This window comes from Octopus sinensis, linkage group LG4 (genome assembly GCF_006345805.1).
Source record: "Octopus sinensis linkage group LG4, ASM634580v1, whole genome shotgun sequence".
Lineage (NCBI taxonomy): Eukaryota > Metazoa > Mollusca > Cephalopoda > Octopoda > Octopodidae > Octopus > Octopus sinensis.
The window spans coordinates 99,761,779-99,777,231 of NC_043000.1; the positions used below are offsets into that span (position 1 = coordinate 99,761,779).

Consider the following 15,453-nt stretch of genomic DNA (forward strand, 5'->3'; position numbering starts at 1 on the left):
TATAGAAGGAGCTTCTACAGGACTAGAACTGTTTCATTCAAGAGAAATCTTCAGGAAGATTTCTCTTGAATGAAACAGTTCTAGTCCTGTAGAAGCTCCTTCTATATAATAAATTAATTTTACTCTGCTATGTATTGAGTACCTTATTTACTGTGGTTAACCCCGAATCAACCCGGGACCTACATATATATATATATATATATATATATATATATATATTATATATATAGATATATATGCACACACACACACATATAAATGCATATATATATATGCACACACATAACATCACTTGAGTTCGATACCTATATATATATATATATATATATACATACATACATATATATATATGTATAAGCGCGCGTGTGTATATATATGTATGTATATAATATATTTTAATGCATGTGCGTATGTGTGTATACACACATTCACACACAAACCCATATACTCACGCACACGTATATATACAAAAATATATATACGTGTGCGTTTATGTATGTGCATATATACGTGTAAGCATACATACATTACGTTCATAAACTTGTGAACATACGTAGTATTTTAATGTTCAAGTGGGAAGTGTATTCAGGGGAGATAACTCACATGTTTACATGTTTTTGTGTGCACATGTGTTTTGTAACGTTCTAACCAATCTGTGTTCAGTTTCGCCTCACGTCACCACATCGCGATTTGGAATGCTCTGGTCAAGATATGGACATGCTCCAACGCTCAACCGTATCCTTGGTTGACTAGGTTAGTCAGCTGGTTTAATGTGTGTTTACTGAACAGACAGATAGATTGACAGGCCTTCGCCACATCAAACGGTACGTACAGTTGTTGAATTCGTAAACCTATAAATAGCTGGATAAAAGAACTCCAGGAATTAGAAGCTAATGGGGGGAACATCTCCTTATACGTTTGCCTTGCTAGAAATAACTGCCAAATTATCCTCAGATCGCACTGTAGCGTCGTAAAATATAACAGGAAGGACGCATAGGATAATATTACTCTTGCTACATCATGCATGGAAAAAAAAAAAATGATAAAAACGACGGGTTTGTTTCAGCTAAAACACCTTTGATCATAAATAGTCTGCTCTATCAGGGCTGACTAGGGTCAATCAACAACAGCAACAAATACTGCCTCTATTATATCTACTAATACTAGTTCTTAAAAAACTAACGAGATATCGTTCGAATTGTTTAAAAAAAGAAAAGAGACAAAACAAAATAAACGTGGAGAAGAAAAATGAACATCAAAGTAAAAACAGATATGCATTGGATAATGTAGTCGTAGATATTATGTCTGAAAGAAAATAACAAAATCATTATAAACACAAAGGCGTATCGGTTGCAACTGTCATGCTTTTTTTTAAATCAGAGGTTCGCTCGATCAGGGCTGGCCTGGGGCTAAACTACAGCGAGAACCGAAAGAAGTACGTCTTAAGTAGTTATATAAGACTCAGTTCACCAGGAAGACCGCTTATTATACGTTTTTCTTTACGTTATCACTTTCCGCTTTCTCCCACTTGCAAAAAAATATCTACCAACGACGCTTTTTCTCTCTCCCCCTCTCTCTCTCCATCTGTGTATGTGTGTGTGTGAATATATATAAATATAAGTATATATATACATACATACATATATGCGTGCGTGTGTGTATTTCTTTGTCGCGGCAACAGTAAACTGTCTCGTAGCCCTTCGTCGTCAGCTGTAAATAAACAAAACAATATATATAATTAATAGACCCATTTTATAGGCGAATCCTGTCTTTTTTGGGGTTGTTGTTATATTCCCCCGGGGGTCGATTAAAATTATTATATTGCCGTGGTGTCGGCAAACTTTATTCGCAATTATTAATCCAATGTATAATTAGCATAATTGTGAGAAGGTACTTGGCCTTGATAGACGAGGTAGGTAATTCTGGATCCGTAAAGGCTCCTTGAATGGCACTTGGTGACCTGTCCCCCTCCCTCCGGCTGGGACGTCGCGTTTCATTACACACACACACACACACACACACACACACACACACACACACACTCGATTCTGCACGAGCCTAAATCCGTTTGTGTAATTTGTCCTTGTATGTAGCCCTCATGTGTCACCCTTGTGGTAATTGGCAGAATCATTAGCGACATTTCTTCCATTCTGGGCTCAAATCCCACCGAGGTCAACTTTGCTTTTTCAGCCTTCGAGGTCGATAAGATAAAGAACCAGTTAAATACTAGAGTCGATGTGATCGACTGTCCCCCCTCCCCGAAATTTCAGGCCTTGTGCCTATAGTAGAAAGGATTATTATTATTATTATTATTATTATTAGTATTATTATTATTATTGATATTATTATTATTATTAACAACATAGCCATAACTTTATAATTTGTTTATTTTCTCCTGACAACAATGCACGGAATTATTTTCTTCTTTTCAATTTATATAATTATTTTACCATTAATTACTTTAATAAGCTGGTAGAATTGTTAGTGCATCAAACAGAATGTCTAGCAGTATTTCGTCCAATTCATTACATTCTGAGTTCAAATCCCACTCAGGTTAACTTTGCCTTTCATTCCTCCACAGTCATGTACTGCAGTTGATGTAATCAACGACTTGCATCCCCCACTCAAAATTGCTGGCTTTGTGCTAGAAATTAGAATTATTTTTGATAACTATAAATCATTTTATTTTATCGTTTTGAGAGTTCTATTTGGTTTAAGTCCATAATAATAATAATAATTATTATTATATCCTTAAACAAACCTTATTCAGGAACCTTTAGATTGGGATGGGCTACTCAACCTTCAAGGTCATGCACTGTTTATCTTGATATGAGATCACCATGTTGCGCACATGGTTGTGATGCATGTGCTTGATGTACCCTTATCAGGTGGGCATATTCGGCTTCATAATTGTACCCCAGTGTCATTTTGATGGCATGTGCTGGGTCAGATGAAATTCTGGATGCTCTACCTGTCCTCCCTTGTTCCCAAGCAATGTAATATTTACTCATAGTCCGTGTTTTTATACAAGATTGAAAAGAAACAACACTGCTTGTACGACATTGATGCTTGTTTACAGTTAGTGCATGATGCCAATGCAAGGAGACACGTGCATGCACAAGCACATGTTCACACACTCACACGCACAGCAGGCTTCCTCACCCCCAGTTTTTATTTTGTCTACCAAATTTATTCACATGGCTTTGATTAGCCTGAGGCTATCATAGAAGACACTTGCCCAAAGTGTAGCACAGTGGTATTGAACCTGAAACTACATGGTTGTGAAGTGAATTTCTAAGCCACATAGCTATGCCCGTACTTTTAACAAAATGTATATATATATATTAAGTGCACATATATCAGGTTTCATAATGTATATGTATATTTAATATGCATATAAGATATTTATATAAAATAATGTCCCTCATATCTCACCCTACTGTTTTTAAAGAAAAACAGGAAATACACATTGCATGCCTTGTGGTATTGAGTTACATCCCTGTCCATTCTGAATTGTACTATGTATGATCTAGTTGTCGGCTAGCTTTTGTGGAGTCCACTTTATTGCAAGTATTCAAACCAGGGTTTTCCTTCTACCAGTCTGGGAGGCCTTGTAATAAGTCATGGGTGTTATCCTTTCCTTCCCTGATTTAGTCATAACAAATGATAATGATGAGGAGGAGGAGGAGGAGAACTAATGATAATGGTGGTATAACTTAGACAAGGTAATTGATATTCATGGCTTTGATTATGGTTATGGTAATGTTAAAGTGGGTTACCAGGTATATTGATGTGCTGCTTCCTGTAGTGCTAACCCCAGGGTCATGGTTTCTTCTTTCATTTTGCTCAACTATTTGTGAGGACCTGCAAAAGTCAAGGACACAGCTCTTCTTTCTTGCATTAACTTATACTGCCAACTTCCAGTACTCCCTGCCACAGACACATTTGCTAAACTCCTTGAGAACTTGTAACCTTGTGTCTGTATTAGATATTGCTAATTCATGTTCTAATGGAGTTTTTATAAGTATTTATATATCGACTGAAACACTGCTAACTCCTTCTCTTATTACTTATCATATCCGTTCTAAGTAACTGGTACATCACATTACTTTTTACACCAATTGTCTTTCATCCATCCATCTATTTCGCCACCCACTGTTCCTGGGTGGGTTGTCTGGGTAGTGTCCTCAGGTATCTCTTTCATAGGGTCCTAACGTTATCCTGCTTTTGACAATATATATCTAGACTCATCAAGCCAAGTGAAATCATAGTTGTGACTGGTGCTAGTGACATGTAAAAGCATCTGTGCCAGTGACTTATGAAAGCACCTGTACCGCTGACACATAAAAGCACCCATATTAATGACATGTACAAGGCATCTACTACAGTCTTGGAGTGGTTGGCATTAAGAAGGACATCCAGCTGTAGAAACCAATCAAAATCAGACTGGAACCTGGTACAGCTCTCTGGCTTACCAGTTCCAGTCAAGCTGTCTAACCCATGCCAGCATGGAAAGCCGATGCTAAATGATGATGAGGATGATCCCCAAACATGACCAGGTGAGAGTATGGATATTACCAAACCATCTCTTTCTTCGTCTACCCATAGGCCCTCTGCAAAGTTGGCTGAGCTTGAAGAATCTGTATTGTGATCCTTTTGTGTGACATCCTAATGACATGTGTATGGTACTAAAGCTATGACTTTTTGATGCGGAGAAATAACTCCTACTTGGCATTGTCTCTCACACCGAGCATCTCTCTGAAAGAATTCAATAAAATTTTTGAGGGATAGCGAGAGAGAGACAGCGTTTTCTGGCAGATGATCTGCCTTTCTTAAAGTTGTCTAATGATATTTTCTTCCATATAAGGTGAGATCACTATATGTTTGCTGGACTCGTATTCAACAAAGGAGTTTTTATATAGTCACTCAACCTGCTGGAAGTGGCACCCTATTCTTCCTTAAATTAAGCTCTGCCATTTTAAGCAAGTTAGTATGGAAAGGGTTGAGACTGTCACTGACTATATAATACAAACGTCTGAGTTTCAAATGATCTAACTTAAAAACCTTCCATCAAAATTTCACATTAATTTCTATTTCAGACACCAACTTAGTAATGGCTAAGTTACCAAAATAAAAAAAAAAAGGAAAAAAAAATTGCTTTTAATTGTGGAGCTTGAAGTAGATAAAGCTATAAATCAGTGGTATATATATATATATATATATATATATATACGGAGATGTACTCGCATAGCAAGTGATTTGATCTGAGATCGTGTGCTGAAACGAAAACAATTGCAGCGTGGAAGGTGTTTGTAAGCCATTTAAGAAACACACAAAAGCCATTCGATTCACTTCAACATTTAAGTTTAATTTGTCAAAATATTTTCGTCGCTAAAATCCGCGACCTGTTCACTGACAAAAACCCGTGATGCAGAACGGATTTTTGTCAGTGAACAAGTCGCGGATTTTAGCGACGAAAATATTTTGACAAATTAAACTTAAATGTTGAAGTGAATCGAATGGCTTTTGTGTGTTTCTTAAATGGTTTACAAACACCTTCCAGGCTGCAATTGTTATATATATATATATATTGAGTAGACTAAGAAAAAACAGAATCTTAAATGGGTAAAACGATAAATTTTGAGAAAGTTATGTGCAATGACAATTGATTCAAAGAGTTTATTACTTGTAATTATTAATAGGAAATTGGAAAATGAAATAATTATTATTGGAAGATTGAAAAGTGAAAGAAACCAAGCATCAGTCTATCTTGGTTATTTTTTTCAGCATAATCATCATCACTTGTAATCCCAACCATACTTGCCACCACCATCTGCCTCGTCTCATCACTCATGCATACACGCAGATATATGCAATAGCCTTATGAACTCATATCTTATGTTGGTGCTGAAATAAGATGCACAATAAAGTATCTGTCCATTCTAGTGTTCTATCACCTCAGTTGTTGCCCCCACTCTTCTCATCTCATCCCTACCCCTGCAAGGGAACAACAATAAATAGATAAACAACATGCCTAGCATCAAAGAAAGCTACTGAACCATTAAATTTCCACTCCCCGATTACACTTAGCTCTACTCTGCTTCATTCTCTGCAAAAGTAAAGAAAAGAGCCACCTGCTAATATCCTGCCCCGCCTGGTTGTTTGTGCATCTTGGCACAGACCCACCTTAACTTGTGCAGGCCTAGGAGGAGGATAGCATTTAGGAACAGTAGCAGCTGTGGAATATTGTTGTTGCTGTTGTTAGTGTTTGTGGTGGTGATGATGATGATGATGGTGGTAGTGCTAGTGCTGAGTAGTGCTGTGTAGCCCCCGGTCAGCTCTAATAGAGCAGATTTATGGCACCAAGTATAACATTATTGTCCGAACAACTAGGCATAACCCCGAGATCTATTGCTCCAGATATACTATGTCACCTGCCTAGCTGAAAACCACACAGCACAATCCAACATCTTGTGGTTGATCTTTCCAGGTGCATTGTTGCAGACTGAACATGTTCTTTCTTTCTCTCTCTCCCCATTGACCAAGCCTGCTTATGTACATCTGATGTTGTTCTTTAGCTCCACAACTGCTCTGACCTATGATTAAAAGCATTCCAACCATGATCATCCTGTCTTTTTTCTTTTCTTCTTTTGCTCCTTTGTTGGTTGTATATGTGCCTAGCACTAACAAGATTTAGATTTAAGTGGATTTGGTTGCTATTTCTAGTAGGTTTAGTGACCATGCGGAGGCTCCCTTGTGGAAATTCTGGTGGTGATTAAAATGGAAACAGGTGAGATACACCTGTTAAAAATAGTAAATAAATCTTCCTGAAATTTCACCTCTACCATCTTAAAAGAGGAAATGGTTTGTTGAGGTAATTAGGAAGCAACAAAATTCCCCTCAAAGCATACTTTGGTATCTTAAAAGAGGTGATGGCTTCTAAGCAAATGAGAATGCTGCAATGTGGTTACTTAAATTGTTTTAGAAATAGTTGCCACATTTTCCTGATATCATACCTTACAATCTCAAAAAATAAAAACAGAAAAAAGGATATATTTGAGAATGTAGCCGAAACACACTGTGCCTAGAAAACGTAGATGGGGTGGTCACAGATGGTATGCCTGTAATCATTTTTTCTGTATGTGTCTTGAACCATGGGACTAACCAGGCCAGTTACCTAGTTTTCATGGCATATAGAGGTCAAGGTCACAACATTCCCTCTGAAGGGAGGGTTACTTATTTACAGCTTAAGAGACTAGAGCAATGCAAAATGCAGTGTTTTACAGTTCTATATTTAAGAGATGAGGAATTATTTACATTCAACGGATATTTGTCCTCATCATGTTTGTTGTTAACACGTTTCGGCTGATATACCCTCCAGCCTTCTTCAGGTGTTTTGGGGAAATTTCGAACCTGGGTTCTCATTCCTAAGGTATTTTTCGATGTTATTATTATTATAATTATTATTAGTGTTATTGTTCAGGTCACTGCTTGGAATCGAACTCGGAATCTTGGGGTTAGTAGCCCACACTCTTAACCACTACACCCCAAGATTCCAAGTTTGATTCCAAGCAGTGACTTGAACAATAATAATAATAATGATGATAATAATAATAATAATAATAATAATAACATCGAAAAATACCTTAGGAATAAGAACCCAGGTTCGAAGTTTCCTCAAGACACTTGAAGAAGGCTGGAGGGTATATCAGCCGAAACATTGTGTTAACAGCAAACAAGATGAGGACAGACAAATATCCGTCGAATGTAAATAATGCAGTGTTTTACTCAAAAATGCAACATACCAGCTGGTCCTGGACTTGAAACCATGACCTAACAATTGTGAGTGCAATACCCTAATGGACCTTTGCATATGTCTATAATCGGAGAACCTTTGCGTATGTCTACAACTGGAGACTTGCTCAATTAGGACCGATGTGGGTCTAAACAACTGTAACAAAACAACAACAACTACAATAAAACAGTTTACTACTCTGTGCCATACTGTACATTTGCAGTATATTCTAATATATTCTGCCCCGCCGCCTTTTTTTCTCAGCCAATAGGATCAGTTTGTTGCTGTTGTAAGCTCCGATCTATATCATGGACACTACTGCTACTATTAATACATATATCATGTAGTCGTGTAACTGACCAGATTATCAGATGTTGTTATACATAGCTGGTAACAATGCACTTTGTATTGTTTTAGCCATTGAATGGTGCCACCCCTGCAGGTTGGGTGAGCAGGCCAAACACTTCCCACTGACCGAAAGGGGGCTGGAGCAACATAAAATGAAGTGTTTTGCTCAAGAACATAACATGCCGCCCGGTCTTGGAATCAAGTCGGCAATCGCTAGATCATGAGTGCAACAGCCTAACTGCTTGGCCATTTGCCTTCACACTCCTGCATCTATAATCACTACTGTATATATAATCGCAGTCAAACATCCGGATATACCTACCAACAGCTCAAAAAGAAAACTACGTCATCACTGTAACGACATTAACACTCTCTCTCTCATTCATTACATTATGCAGTTCTCCGCTACTTAACCACTATGCGATTGCTTCACCGATTAGAAATAGCAGCTAAATCTTCCACTAAATCGCATGCCACTGCAAAACTAGAAATATAATTGTGACATATTAGATAATGTAATACTAGTTACCCATTTAAAATATGGTATGGTCACAGCTGGAATGCCTTTGATCATAGATCAGCTCGATTTGGGCTGACCTGGGACTAAACAGCAATAACAACACTCCCTGTACTGCTGTAGGCTTTCATTTTTTAAATTTTATTTAGTTGGTAGGGATATGATTTGTTGCTGCAGTAAGCTCCGCCCAGCAAGATCCCACACCCACTACAAGCATAATCACCCAAATATAATTGTTTCTAACGAAAGCTCAAGGCTAGAAATTTGGAGGAGTGGGTTTGTTAATTAAATTAACTCCAGTGTTTGACTAGTATTTTATCAACCTGGAGAGTTAAAGGGCAAATTTGGTCTTGGTAGGATTTGAACTTGAAATTCAAAGTGATGCATCTAAATACTGCAAGGCATTTTGTCTGATATTCTATCAGTTCTGCCAATCAACTGCTCCAATATTCAAGTTAATAATAAAGACAAAGTGAAAACGTGACTTTGTGGTTAGAGTATTCTGCTCATGATCATTAGGATGTGAGTTCAATTCCTGGCAGCACACTATGTCCCTGAGCAGCAAGACACTTTATTTCATATTGCTCTGCTGGTAAAAATGAGTAGTACCTGTAATTTGACATACTGTGTCATGCTTAACTCCCTGAGAACTATCTGGGAGGTAAGCATGCTTGTGAAATGCTCAGCCACTTGCACATTAATTACACGAGCGGGCTGTTTCGTTAATTAGATCGACTGGAACTCTCATCGTTGTTGTCATAACCAATAGAGTTCCAGTCAATGAAGATAAATTTGTGCTTCAGGGGATCACTTTTATTTATTGAAAAAGAAGTGTGTGTGTAGCGAGGTTTTATATGGCATGAATGACACAACAGACCTTACTCTTCGCTGCCACAATTTTTGCATATAAACTATCTGGAACTTACTGTACTATTGGAAAAAAAAGTTACTAACATATTCAATTAAGAGCTAATATCTTTGTATGATAGTCAATATCCGTTGTATTTTTTCCCCACTTGGAGTTTTCATTTTATTTCTAGACATGGTTGATGTCTCCACCGTTGCATTGACAACTGATGTTGGTTGTTTATGTGCCCCGTAACTTAGCAGTTTGCAGAAGTGACCAATAGAATAAGCACTCAGGCATTAAAAAAAAAAGGGAACTAAACAATAACTACTGGGGTCGATTTTTTGAACTAAAGCCTTGAAGGCAGTGCCCCAGGATGGTTGCAGTCCAATGACTGAAATAAGTAAAAAGATATTCTTGAGAAACAATATGTTTATATTAATTTCTTATTAATTTAAATTTATATAGTCTGTAATAGAGTTTCAAACGATTTTGACTTAAGTGTTTTCATTCCTTAGTTTACACTGTACTATCATGAAATAGATGGGAAATCGTGATAACAAGAGTTTTGCATTGCGTTCTAGGATCACTAAAATAATTGTGCTGTGGTGTAATTGGTTCACATTCAACACCCAGTCATTAATGAAGTCACTTGCTTGACAAATATAACTCCAATATAAATGGTTAAAGGGGAATAAATCTGTGTTTATTTGTGTGTGTGTGTGCTGATTGTGTGGAGAGAAGTGTGTTTTGGTGTGTGTGTGTGTGCGCACGCATATGTGTGGATATATACTTATATCCACATGTGTGTAGATACATACATACACATCTATATACTCATATACATACATATGTATATATGTATGTATGTATACATGTGAATATATGTATACACACACACACATATATAGATATATACCTGTATGCTTTTATATTTATGTGCATATATATATATACATGTATGCATTTATATTTATATGCATATATATATATGCATATATGTTATCTTTGCATATTGTGTATATTTTTCTGACTATGGGCACAATAAATATGTGTATATGTTAATTAATCTCTATTACTGGTAATTTCATTAATTATCTTAAATCAATCTCAAAATATAACTCACCTTATTTATATATATATTTTTTTTTCTTCCCCATTAGGTTTCCAAGAAAATGAGTGAAGGGGAGAGTTTCAAATCTGAAGGTTATGGTGATATGGTGATAGAGAAACTGAATATTTTACGCAACAACAGTGAATTATGTGATTTCAAAGTATCTGCTGAAGGAAAAGTCTTTGAGGTAAAACCATTTCCACTATTACTGTGCCTCTTTTGTTCATCATACTCTTAACACTTATCATTATTTAGCTCATGTTCAATCCTGATGTGGGAGATCTATAACCAAAGTAGACGAGATGTGAACTCTAACCCTAAACTGCTCCTGTTTATGTAGGCAGATGATGGAAGATCTTCCATCCATGACCTACCCTCCAGTGTAATGTGATATAATCCTAAGTTTACTCTATTCTAGCAGCTCTATGATTAACTCTTTTGCATTGATACCGGCTGGCTGAGTGGTTAGATCATCAGGCTTGCAATCATGAGGTAGTGAATTTGATTCCCAAACTGGGCTGTGTGTTGTCTTCTTGAGCGATACACTTCATTTCACATTGCTCCATGTGCTTCGGAGGTAACTTCATAGGGGCAATCCCATGGTCTTTTATAACTGAAGTGAGTTTTACTCATTACTCTTTATCTGACCCAAGTATTCTTCTTGTTTTATGTTCAAAGTAGTCAGATCTGGCCTCTCACACTTGCCTTACCATGTCATTTTCAAAATAAACAATCAATGAAATGTCTAAGATATAAGAAAATGCACAATTAATTCACAGTAATGTGAGTAAATAGTGGAGGCGGTGGCTTAGTGGTTAAGGTGTCAGCATCATGATCGTAAGATTGTGGTTTCGATTCCTGGACTGGGCGACGCGTTGTGTTCTTGAGCAAAACACTTCATTTCATGTTGCTCCAGTCCACTCAGCTGGTAAAAATGAGTAACGCTGTGATGGACTGGCGTCCCGTCCAGCTGGGGAACACATATGCCATAGAAACCGGGAAACCGGGCCCATGAGCCTGACTAGGCTTTAAAAGGGCGCATTTATTTATTATGAGTAAATAAACATTACATTTGACAGAGTAATTGGAATGTTAAAGGACTACAAGCATTTCATCCATTGCGGTTTTGTTTGTTGTGTCTTTTTCTCTTTCAAACAATCCATCTTGGAGTACATTAGACAATGTTCTCTTTTCAAATAGTTGGTTAAGAAGTTTGCTTCACATGTCCTGAAATTCCTGGTTTGATCCACTTGCATGTTATTTTGGGCAAATGTTTTTTTCCCCCATGGTCAGGATTGATATTGACCCAACTCATGTCAACAAAATTGAATAGGAGTAGACAGAAAGAGTACCTGTAATTCAAAGGACCGACCTTCTCACACACTGTGTCATACTGATTGTACATGAAGATTACCTTAAGAGTACAACTGCCTGTGGAATAAGAAATACTCAGCCACTTATTCAGTGAGCTGGTACCACAGTTGATCCAATTACTGGAATACTTATTGTTATAAATATCACAGATCCATTGACTTAGGATATGCAGCACTTAAGGGAAGTTTGTTTTTTTACGACACATAGCCTACGGTTGAACCAAACATAATGAACTAAATTGTGTAGATGGAAATAGATGGATTAATCTATCACCTGTTCATAGGTGACAGATTAATCTGTCATTTGGTTTCATTTAAATCTTTATCTGGATCTGACCGAAACTAGTAAAAGATAAATAGAAAAAGATTGTTGAAATATAATCATTTTATTGCAGATAAATTTTTGCAATAAAATTGTATAATGGGCCCCTAAGGGTCATGTAGACCCTGGTTGAGAACCACTGGGTTTGGTGATACTTTGGCTAGTACCTTGTAATGAAGAGTGTTGTTACATGGTGGCACTAAAGGGCATCACCACCACTATTACTACTTCCTAACTGCTATTGCTACTACTTACACTGCCACCCTCACCCACATCACTACCCCACAGCTACTGTCAGTACTACTCCTAATGCCTTCACTACTACTACTACTACTACTACTACCACTACTACTACCACCACCACTACTACAACTACCACCACCACCACCACCACTACTACAACTACCACCACTACCACCACCACTACTACAACTACCACCACCACCACTATCGCCACTACTACTACTACTACTACTACTACTACCACTACCACCACCATCTTTACTATTTTTTCTTCTTTTTATTCTTCAGGTTCACAAGGCATTACTGGCAGCTGCTAGTGACTACTTCCGAGTGATGTTCCGAGGTATGATGGCTGAGAGCAAGCAGGACACAGTGGACTTGAAAGGTGTAACTGCTGATGGACTGCAACAGGTGATAGACTTCATATACACAGGTAAAATGTCGCTGTACTATGACAACCTCACCGAAATCATCAACACTGCCAGTCACCTGCAAGTGTCCTACGCCCTCGACTTGTGCAGCAACTACATCAAATCTCTGATGACATTTGACAATGCCGATGACTTCCTCAGTATTGCTGACACATATTCTCTGGAGAAAGTCCTACTACATTGGGATGATATGATTTTATCAAACTTTCATGAATTCAGCAACAGCCAAGCATTTCTCAAACTCAGTGCTCAAAAACTTGTCAAGTATCTTTCGTCCAATTTGTTATGCACTGTCTCCGAGTATCGTTTATATCAATGCTTAGAAAAGTGGCTGGCTGTAAGTTCGTCACGTATTACAACTGACAGCAGCATCATCATGCCTCATTTACGTTTTCCTTTAATGTCTCTCATCGAATTAACATCAATTAAGGACAGTGAACTTTTCCAGAAGGTGCCCAATGGAGCGCAGTATATTGCCAAAGGCTTCCAATATCACATTGACTGTAAACAGGGACATCCTGTCATCGACGAGTCATCAACAATCCGGACTAATACATCGAGTTTGGTGCTTGTGCACCATGGAACAGCATACATGCCGTTTCAAGTAACAGCTTACAATCCGGAAAACAATAAGTTTTTCCGGCTTTTTTCTGATGTCAATGGCAGCAGGGACTGTCGTATTGCCGTCATTGACAATTTTGCCTATATTTGCCGTGTTGTTGATTTCGGTGGCGGCACTCTTATGAGTTCATTGTTTAGATTTGATCCACGACACTTGGTTGGGCAGGAATTGCACCCAATGAAACAACTCCGACTTGATTTTGCACTCACTGCACATAAGCATTGTCTCTATGTGTTCGGTGGCTCAACTGAACAGTTTGCCATTCTCGACTCAGTTGAGTGTTACAATGTCAAGACCAATATGTGGGAAGAGCTGTTGTACCTGCCCAATCCGGTCCACTCCTTAGCGACAGTTGTCCACGAGACACGAATCTATCTGTCAGGTGGGGTGACAGGCCAGGAGAGGCAGGCCACAAACAGCTTTATGTGTTTCAACATTCTCACGCACAGATACGAGGTGAAGCCTGGCATGTTCTATGCGCGTCGACTCCACGACATGGTATCTTTCCAGGAAAAGATATATGTTCATGGTGGCATTCCAAGACAAGGAATCCCACTACATGGCCAGATTCCAATCGAGTACTTTGACTTGGCATCAGAACAATGGACCATTTTGACCTCGTCCACTCTGAGTGGACGTTCTGTTGGACACTATATAGTGTTTGAGAATCAGGTTTTGTGCTTAGGGCACGAGCATCACCGAGCTACAGAAGATGAGATTTGGGTCTACGACACCGTGCTTGACGACTGGTCTAAGTATACAAAAGCCCCACAGCGAATGAGTTTGACCACTGCAGTATGCATCCAGATGCACATAAACTTTAATGAAGAGAAAGTGGCCAAGATGGTGTTAAAAGAGAAATGAGTTCTAACTGATATTACAAAAAATACCTCCAATAGGCTAGATATCATTGCCTCTCACAGGCTTGATATCATTACCTTCTGACAGGCAGGATATCATCAATCACTGATAGATAAATAAATAAGCCTGATATCATTACCTCACATAGGCAGAGACAGTTGCCTCCTCTAGGAGGCTAATATCAGGCTGATATCATTACCTCACACAGGCTGACTTTGATATCTCTACCCCTAACAGGCTGATGTTACTACCTCCAACAGGAAGCTGATGTCACTACCAGTTTGAGGCCAATATCATTACCTCATACAGGTTGATATCAGTTCCTCAGACAGGCTGATATCATTTACCTCATATAGTAGCACTTTTATTATTATTATTATGATTATTATGATTATTATTATTATTATTATGATTATTATTATTATTATTATTATTATTATTAATAATATATATATACTTTTTTCTGGCAGTCTGGGCGATTTTACTGTTCGTTTTATTTTTAATTAAAAAAATACAATACATATTCTTTTTTTTCAAAAAATGTTTATCTGTTGTATTATATATATATGTACACACACACACACACACACATATTTATATTCATTGACATGTATATAATCTCCACATGCATACATATTTACTTAGATACACACACATATACATAAATGTCCCTTCACATGCTTACACAAGTTTTACATTTGGACACCCATATATGTGTGTATATAAATAGTACTTATACATACATACATACATATATATATAAATATATATATACACACATTCACACATGCATATATATATAGATATATATGTGTGTGTGTGTGCATATATATTCTCTTTTATCTACTGACCTCTGGCTGTGCTGTGACAGCATTATATACACATATTCCATGTACACACATACACTCATACTCATTTGTGTATGTATAAATTGCTCATAGACACACCCTCTCTCGAAAAATATGTTTATTTAATTGTTC

The 15,453-nt window shown here is 37.6% G+C and overlaps 1 protein-coding gene across 7 annotated transcripts in view; it reads left to right on the top strand.

The window, feature by feature from the left end:
• The window catches only part of LOC115210860 (kelch-like protein 9), a 360,010-nt gene extending 345,014 nt beyond the window's left edge, over positions 1 to 14,996 (top strand). For 6 of the 7 annotated variants that reach the window (XM_036502263.1, XM_036502264.1, XM_029779619.2 and 3 more), the window contains 2 exons: positions 10,671 to 10,808; positions 12,848 to 14,996. In XM_036502263.1, the coding sequence (XP_036358156.1) occupies positions 10,671 to 10,808; positions 12,848 to 14,476 (1,767 nt within the window). In that variant the 3' untranslated portion in view covers positions 14,477 to 14,996. Of the gene's footprint in view, positions 1 to 664; positions 825 to 10,670; positions 10,809 to 12,847 lie in introns of those variants that run through there. The other variant, XM_029779620.2, reaches the window with a different exon arrangement.
• The last annotated feature ends 457 nt before the right edge of the window (positions 14,997 to 15,453 follow it).